A 9,253-nucleotide genomic window follows, 5' to 3' on the forward strand; every position below is an offset into this window, starting at 1 on the left:
TGTATTCATAATATACAAATTATTTGGTTTTAGAAATCCCAGTTTAGACGAATGGCAATGGTCAATTTTAACCTCATTTTAACATCATAGAAAACGAAAGGATTTGATTGCGATGCATTACCCACCATTGGTGTATTCATAATATACAAATTATTTGGTTTTAGAAATACCGGTTTAGACGGATGTTAATGGTCAATTTTAACCTCATTTAAAAAAGGCCAGATTGGCGCTCATGCGATGCCACTCCACGTGACGTCACAGGGACCTAGTTTCTATACGAGTAGATTGGAGTTTTACATCGTCTGAGATTACCAATGCATGCATGAGGCACAGAGCTCAGGGAAACATCTCTTAATAATCACCTATTAAAACTGCCTATGGTTGGAAAGTTTCCTTCGTTTGATAGGGTATTAATAATCCTTATTTAAACCAAGCACTACCTCCTAGCAGGTTACTCTGCTACCTGCTGGCAGCCTGCATCGCAGCGGTGCACATACCAACTCCCCATAGGTCACCTCACATGGTGACAGCGGGTCCAGAACAACTTCACACGGAGTTTTCCCAGCATTCATACTTAGCCATCGCGTTTTTGCGGGCTTGAAAATTTTTCACTTTTCATTTAATCGAGAAAAATAGATATTGTCATTTAAAAATCTACAAGCGTGAAATACATACTCCAGGAGTAATAATCTTTTGATTTAGGCAATAAAAAAATGATCGGAAAGCACCCTATTGCGAAAAGCCATTGAAACGTCTTCAGGTGCAGTAAGTCACTCATAGGTGCAGGTGGGTGGAGGGTGGTTTATTGAAATCTGCGATGTAGGTAGTTTCTTTTGATGTGGTTATTATCCTATGGTGCTGAGATTCCCCCAATGGTTGCTGCGGAAGCGTCACACTATGTGCCTGGCATATGATGCATTAAAATTTTCCACGGCTGAAATTCTGTAGTATAACCACTACAAGAGCTTTTAAAAAAATTATTCATGAGTAGGAAATGCATAGCAGTGCAAAGTCGCACGCGAAGAGAGGATCGGAACTTTTTCCACTCCCTCTAATTGAATGCTACATTCACTGAAGCATTAATTTAAAATTTTGGATCCATATCTGATGTCTTCAGTGAATTTGGATCCGAAGTATCCGGTGAAGGGCAATATCCACGGACATTTGGATGCAAAGTATCGGATCTGCCCATCCCTAGTATACACAGCGGCTGGCTTATTGACCCACTGCACTGAGAGGGTTGATGAAAACATTTACGCGTATGTTATGACGGTGCATTTTATCCTGTCTTCTCTCACCCGATTCAAGGTCCGACTGCTGCCACGAGTGAGAGCGGCAGCACGGTGGACGGGGTGACGACGGAGGGTGGCGACGTGGATGAGCGTGGCAGCAGCAGTCCCGTGGTGCCCACGTCCCCCTCGTCCCCCCCCAGCAGCAGCAGCCCCGCAGCAGCCTCCTCCACGCCTCCCGACACCACCACCTCCCCCTCCTCCTCCGACTACTTCCTCCACAACGTGTCCTCGTCGTCCCCTTCGCCTCCGCCCTCCCCCACCTCCTTCTTCCCGGGCTTCCCATCGGCCCCTTCGGCGACCACTGAGCGGCAGCAGCTCTTCCCACAGCCCCCCAGGCCTCCCCCGCCCCCCCCAGCCCCTCCCGAGCTCTACCCCACATGGCCCACGAGGGGCTACAACGGCATGGGCAACCGCATCTCGTCAGAGGCGGCCGAGAACACGGCACTCATCATTGGCATCATTGCTGGTGTGTATCATTTTATCTGAGACTGGAAGAGCTAGAAACATCAAAATGGTGCAGGTGTAAACCAACAAACTTTAATATTAATATTAATAATGATGATACGGATAATGATAGCTTCAGTGGCGGCTCGTGAGTCAAATTCTGGGAGGGGCACACTCCACTGGGGGGGGGGGGGGAGACAAAATTTTTTAATATTTCGTATATTTTAGTGAGTTTTTAAGGCAATCTAGAGACCATTACGACTCACTAATACACAAAAAAAATCGCTAACACTAAAACCCTGACAATCACTAACTCGATTAACTCAACTACAACTAGGCCTATTTAAATTAAAACAATTTACACGTAATAAGTCAACTGGTCACCAAAACAAGGTATTCTGCAACGCTGCAACACCAAGATTATACGGCCGCCAGCCGGCACGACGATGTCATCTCACTAGATACATTGCTCTGTGCATGCTCGGGTGGCATCCCAAGACTTTCCATAAGGCACGAGGGTCATAGCACCAGCAGCCCCCACCACTACAACTCTTCATATAACCGCATGGTGTTGGATTGGGACTTTCTGGCCAGCACCCCACGGCTACCAATGCAAACTTCTCACGCTATTTTTGCGTGTTTTTCCTACTTTTTCGATGTATCTGATTGAAAAAAACACCTTGGTTAATAGCTGTATAATTAAATTGAATGGGTATTTAATTTTTTTCCTTTTTCAAATCTTTGGAAGGTCTGAGATTCCTTATGGGCAAGCCACCACTGAATAGCTATGAGTAACTACCAAAAATAAATCCTCCATAAGAACATAGAATTTTGACAAATGCAGAAAATGTGAATCACTTAAAGAAAGCATTGATTATATAGCAGGAGGATATTCAACGCTGGCAGGGAAAAACTACACCAGGCACCAAAATGATGCAGCTAAAGTAATAAACCATGTAATAACCAAAATGTACAGTCTAAAACATAAAGGAGGTACCATGCCTTATTATGAATATGTATGGCCCTTAAGAAGTCCTGGAAAATAGGGAATATTAACTATAATGGGACAAGACAATTTACATATAGAAAGGAATAGCATGTAACTGACCAAACAATACACTTCAGAACAAAAAAGAGAAAGTTACCTACCTCATTGATACATCAGTTCCCTCCGATTAAAATATCCATCATAAATACAATCAAAAATGCACTCCTTGCAATGGAGCTAGAAAGAATTTGGAAGCAAAATCATTTATAAATAATTCCTTTAATTATGCCGGATCCCAGTGAGAAATGGGTGGTGGAATCCACGTGGAACCCACGTGGAATCCACGTTGAGTGGTGGATATTTGGTGGTGGTGGATATTGAGTGGTTGGACCCACGTGGAATCCACGTTGATTTCAAGTGGATTTGTGGTGATTATCATAAAATGTTAAACAGAATTTCTAATTTGTGGAACTTAACTCTCTGGTGACATTGCATCATTTATCATCCTGAAACCACGCTAGTTATGTGAAAATGTATCGCACATTCTATTTTTATATAATTCGTGGAAAGGCAGCCATGAGAGCACATGAAAAATCGTAGACACATATATAGAAGGTTTAGATATAGAGTGGTTGAGGTTTTAATGGTTTTAGGACAGCGCCAACTGCTGTTTTAATTTTTCCACCAAATTTCCACATGGGTTCCACGTTGATTCCACGACCAAAAACACGTGGTATCCACGTTAATTCTCCACGTGGATTCCACCACCCATTTCTCACTGGGATAGTGGTATCACCCCACATTTTTGAGGAAAACTTTATTTGCCTTCAATGTGAAAGTCAAATCAATAATCAAAAAGCAAATTTCAGTAAAGACATGCAATATTGTCAGATTTCTTAGGCTGTGGCAATAAAAGAAAGATATGACTTGGCTCCTGCCCATATGTTTGATCACGCCAGAATACTTCTATTCTTAGTTAAAATAGTAAGTGATATGTGCAGAGGGAGTTATGTTACATAAATTTTAAAAAATAAATTGGGAAGCTGGGTATTATAACAATTATAACCAACCTTAGGCAAAACACAGCGTTTCTCCGAAATTGCCACAATTTGAGGAACTTTCGTATACAATCAAAATTTAGGATAGGGTTAATTCTGGAGACCAGACAGTCAGTCTTAACATGAAATTGACTATTTTCTTTGCCACAAATATAATGACAATACTACTTCTGATAATTTTCATTCCCTAGTTTCGTGCACTTAATCTTTCCAAGTATGTACTTAACGGTAATATTATCAAATTGCAAAGAATTATCAATAATTTCCTCCAAAGTATTTGGTGGCAGACATAAAATGGAAATGTATCAAAAAATACATATATCGGTCTGGATTAATATATTTTAGGTAGTTGCAGCAAAAAAAAATTCTTCATAACTCCCCTGGCCACATTCCTGTGTTGAGTTATTAACATGCACCTAAGCTGCACTTTTTTCCCACTTAGACTCATGCTACTCACATTCAAAACAAGCTATAGTCAAAAATGTCAGCTGACATATAGGTTATGAAATCAATAAAGATGCTTATTTTATTCAATGACCATCGGAAAGCGAATGACCCCCACACTATTTTCCACAGTCTGAGTAAAAAAGAAAAATGGTTATTGTGAAATTGGTACCCAATTTATTTTTTATACCAACCCATTTATTTACTAGACATTACATTGCTAATTGGCTAATGAATCCACTTGCTCTTATGTTTAACTTAATATTTCTGGAAAAATCACACAAGTGGTTTTAATCAGCCAATTCACGTTCTTCCTCTGTGCATGAAAGAATAGAAATTAAAGTCGTGCATGTACATTTGTATTTATTTTGCTGATCACATGGAATGTTTGTGTCATGAGCATTTTGCACTCTTCTTTTCAGGCGCCATGATCGCTATAATCCTCATCATTCTTGTCATCCTGAAGTTCAAGAACCGGACGGATGGCTCATACAAAGTGGACGATGGCAAGGTCTACTCGACAGGGTATGTGGCGACAGCTGCGACAGGGGGAGGGGGGGGAGGATCTCCGGCAGTGAGCACGGCACTCGGCATGCCGGCTGGCGCCCCTGTCAATGCAGTGGGTGGGGGGGCTGCGGTGGGGTTTGGCAACCAGATGAACGGCAACGTGCGCAACGGAGACAAGATGGGTGTTGGTGGGGCTGCGGTGGGTGCTGCAGCAGGAGGCGTGGTGAAGCCACAGGCGAAGCGCAGGGAGCTGAAGGACATAAAGGAGTGGTATGTGTGAATGCGACAGCGCTGGCTGTTTGTGGCTGGACTACGTGACGGTGGGAGGAGGATCTATGTACGCCCAATACATATATGCATAAATACATACATATAAGAATATATAAGATACATATTTATATATATGTATAAAAATACATAAGGATTCCGGTAATGGTCCACTATAATGGGGGGAAGAGCGATCACTGAGCCAAGTTTTTTCTGAAAATGGGAATCTGAAAAGAACCAGTGTGTCGTCTGTGAGAATGTTGAATGTTTTATCTGGAGAACGTCTCATTTAAGAGTGTGGGTTCAATTTCATTTGACGTCAGACAAATATGCACGCACAATGATGAAGAGTCATCAGCATAGTTTGCGCAGTGGGAGAGAGAGATGGCCTTGTATTGCACCTTGTTGCTGATCACGACACAGTCCTCCCTCCCACCCTCTCCCACAAGCCCTTCCCATTGTTCTCCCTCCCCCCCCCCCACTCGCCAACAAACGTCGAAGGAGCGTGGGAAATGTGATGCAACGTGGCTTTCGAGGATGATTGGGGCCTTGCGCTGCCCTCCTTCCTCGCCTGAATATTTGGGGATTGTTTTGCAGTTTGCACACATTGATATGACGTTGATTGGTGCACAAGTGATTTTGTGTGTTTGGACATTTTGAAGAAACCGTTTGAGCCTCATTTGTTTTTTTTACGGTGAATGAATGTTTTGCAATCGAGGGCCATTGTCAGGAGCAAGAAAGGAAGAGAGGTGGTAGAATTTTTTGTTTCAGTGCTCAAAAAATGGCGTAAATGGTGTCTGCGCTCCAGTGATGTTGAAGACTGCTGCTTACGGAGAGAGAACACTTTTGAATTGATGCATTTGGGGACATTGTGTCACTGCAGTTGGCCAACTGCGTGAACATCAATCTAATTACAATTTTAATCAAATGGACTTGCCTCTTTTAGAGTCAAGGATGGAGAGAATGAGTGTGAACGAATGAATGAATGAGTGAACTGAATGAATGTGTGCGTCAGCCATGCGGCTCAAGTACATATTCAATGAGAGCTGAGTGAATTAGTCCTTTTTACAAGGAAGATTGTAACTGTGGTGTAAACCTTGGTTTAAAAAGCAACTCATGGTTACCACCCGTAAGGAAATAATACTGTACCTCCCTACCTATCCCTCTCCGTGTTCTGTATTTACCTTTTCTCAAATTTAGGAGTATGATGCTGTCGGCTTTCTGTCTTCACACAAAACAATTATGGGCGGGAGAGCATGTGAGTTTGAACAGCTTTATTGTATCGGGCATGATGGGGCCACCGTGGGCACTCTTGCGCTTTGCGCAGTTGTGGAGTGGGGGCATGCATCGCGCCAGATTGTACGTCACACCTCCAACTCGATTGCACTGCCACTTTAATGAATTAAGTACGTATGCTGAATCATGAATAATACCTGCTCATCCCTTCACGTTAGGACAATGGATGCGGACAGCATGAGCTTTTGACGGTGAATGTCATTCCAAAGCAAAGGAGGAAAATGTGGAGGAAGAAGACTATACTTAAGCCTAATAGCCGCTAGGACGAGAGTTGATTCATGGGGTGAATTTCTTCATCTTGGCTTCTACCTTGAGTAACATCCTCTTGAAAAATTAATCACTTATGCCTTCTTGTCATTTGTCTTAAGCACCTCTCTTCATTATTTTCTCGCTCATGTTGAGGCAAAACAAAGTAACTATTATCCAGATTAAAAATTTTCAAAAATAAGCAGAAAGTTTGCAAAACATGTGCATGCTCTCAATCAGGTGATGTACTGAATGAAAAAAAACCTTTGTTAATCACAGTTAAACCCATTCTCCTCGTATAAAATTCTTGATGTAGCCCTGAGTTCCACTGGAGTGGGGAATTGCTATCACAAGGCATTGAAATCTAGTTAATATTGCGTTGTTTAAAACTCTTATAACTCATTTGATTGCTATTCAAAGTTTTTTCAATGGCATAATCCACGGTCAATTGATGACTTTTTAAATTTCCTCCATCAGTGTGTTCTTATGACAAAACTAAAAAAAGGTTTGCCATTCTTGCTGTGTGTGGTGTTTTGACACGTTAGCCTCTATACCTTTCTTGAGCTGACAAAACTAACGTAACAGTATTTGCCCCAATATACAAGCCCTCTATCCTGATGTAACTACGGTTGGCTGTTTCTAATCCCCATTACACATATTCCAGTTCATTGCGAGTACTAACCCCTTCCCATCAACGGATCATCACTGCCATTCATAACGTTTTAAGGGCAGAATTATTGTTCGTCATCTCTTTGATATCAACTTCATTCATCAGAGACAATTCAAGTACTAATAGGCTATTGGGATTTACGTTTTGAATACACACCATATCCTCAAGATTGGCCTTTAAAATGTGAGTTGAAAAATGCTGAACTTGTCATGATACGTGTTTCATTGGCACTGTTCTCCTTGTATTGATTTTAAATGGCAGTTCAAACCAGTTGCTGCAGTGATACCTGCGATTTTTTAGGCGTACACAATCAGGACCCTGTACTTTGTCGTATAGAAATTCGAACTTGTACGTCCTTGTTGTTTCTGCAAAATAAAAAGTTGTTTCTTTTTTATGAACCTGAAGTCTTTGGTAATACGGATTAACTGTATCCATTCCCTACATAAGCATTGTATGTATACATTAAAATGACTGGTGGATCAAAGAGAGACAAGCATATCCCTCTTCAAAAATTTGAACAGTAAGCATGATTATGGAGAATTTACTTGGTTTCCATGGTCACGTTCAATCTTAAGATATGACTCACTCGGATGGATTGTTGACAAGAGGCTTGAAAAATAATCTTCCATTTTCTTATATAGCTCACAAGAGGAGTCAAAAATGGCATGAATCGACTGGTGTAGTACTTAAGCAGCCCCAATAATTACTTTTCCATTTTATTATGTCTTCTTACTGTTTGAACTGCGACTACAGTGCTCATTATTGGCCTAGTTAAGCACGATGGGATGCTCTAGTTTACATGGTGTAGGCTTAAAATGCATGCTTTCATAGTTTATTTGCAGAAAAGTAATTGTTACTTTCAGAAAGCAATGAGTAATGGTAACATTTTAGAAAATTTAATAATCACAAGTAAGAACTAAATGAAATGTAATTGTCACTGGTAACTCAATCACATGTACTCAGTTACTTTGGCATCAGATATCAAACCTCTCAAGACTGGAATCCAAGTATATTCTTCCTATGTGCTATCATTAAAGCTAGCCGAGTTTCTGGTCGAATACATATATTTTTCTCTTGATATTTACTTCATGACAGGATTTGCCAACATTGTTGTGCATTGTTGGGCCTATGTGCATGTATTTCGCATTGGGGGTGAGCTGCCTTTGCACCAGATGCAGTTCTTGCAGGGATGGTATACCTATACTTGCTATTAGGTACCTATTCGCTTTACAAGAGGGAATGCTTTCCAACAATCACAAGGATGGTGCACGGATGGCGGCGTGAGCTTCAGACATTCAGTCGGATACTTTTGATTGCAGGTGAGCTCATGGAATGTAGGCCTTTTTGTTTCTCACCCTCTACATTGAGATATATGTATACTTACTGCTCATCTGTGGTTGGTAGAGGACTAATGTGCAATCGTCAACCTATACCATATATGCCGAAGAAAAGGAAAAATACATTTAGTGAGTTTCCCAATTACACTAATTGCCACCCTCAGTTTCCACACTCTCATGTTGTTATCAAGGTACAAATTCGTAAAGTCAGTTCCTTAAGAAGTTGACTGCCATGCTGGTTGTTGGAAGCTAAAATGGAAGTTCTGGCCATGCCATTGTGCTTGTCATGGTGAGCGGCCATGGAATGACGTTAATGACCCAGTGGGTTTGTGACACCACGGGTGACTGACAGGTTAGGCATGGACCGTGATTAGAGAGGTCATTATGATCGCAGTACCTTATATCAGAGTAAAATGCATTTTAAGAGTGCTTTGCAATGATATTTATGTGTGTCATCACTCAACAATATCAACTGATAAAAATATATTGACAAGGTCACATAAAATGTGTTCTAGAAGGCCATGGCATTCAAGGTGTTAACCATGTAGACCAAAAGTGTGAAAACATTGCAGAAACATTGCGCTGCAACAAACATGTAGTTGCTGCAACGTAATGGCAGCGTTGCAAAACCAGCCAAAAGTCCTCTCTACCACGTTTTTGCAACGTAACTGCTATCTCTGGTGAAACATATTTGCAACACTTAT

At 41.3% G+C, this 9,253-nt stretch overlaps 1 protein-coding gene across 3 annotated transcripts in view; it reads left to right on the forward strand.

Annotated features, from left to right (window-relative positions):
* The window catches only part of LOC124167517 (neurexin-1), a 267,454-nt gene extending 259,844 nt beyond the window's left edge, over positions 1-7,610 (forward strand). For all 3 annotated transcript variants that reach the window (XM_046545448.1, XM_046545449.1, XM_046545450.1), the window contains exons 23-24: positions 1,309-1,758; positions 4,649-7,610. In XM_046545448.1, coding sequence (XP_046401404.1) covers positions 1,309-1,758; positions 4,649-5,013 — 815 coding nt within the window. In that variant the 3' untranslated portion in view covers positions 5,014-7,610. The remainder of the gene's footprint in view (positions 1-1,308; positions 1,759-4,648) is intronic.
* Positions 7,611-9,253: the final 1,643 nt, after the last annotated feature.

Source organism: Ischnura elegans, chromosome 11 (genome assembly GCF_921293095.1).
Source record: "Ischnura elegans chromosome 11, ioIscEleg1.1, whole genome shotgun sequence".
Lineage (NCBI taxonomy): Eukaryota > Metazoa > Arthropoda > Insecta > Odonata > Coenagrionidae > Ischnura > Ischnura elegans.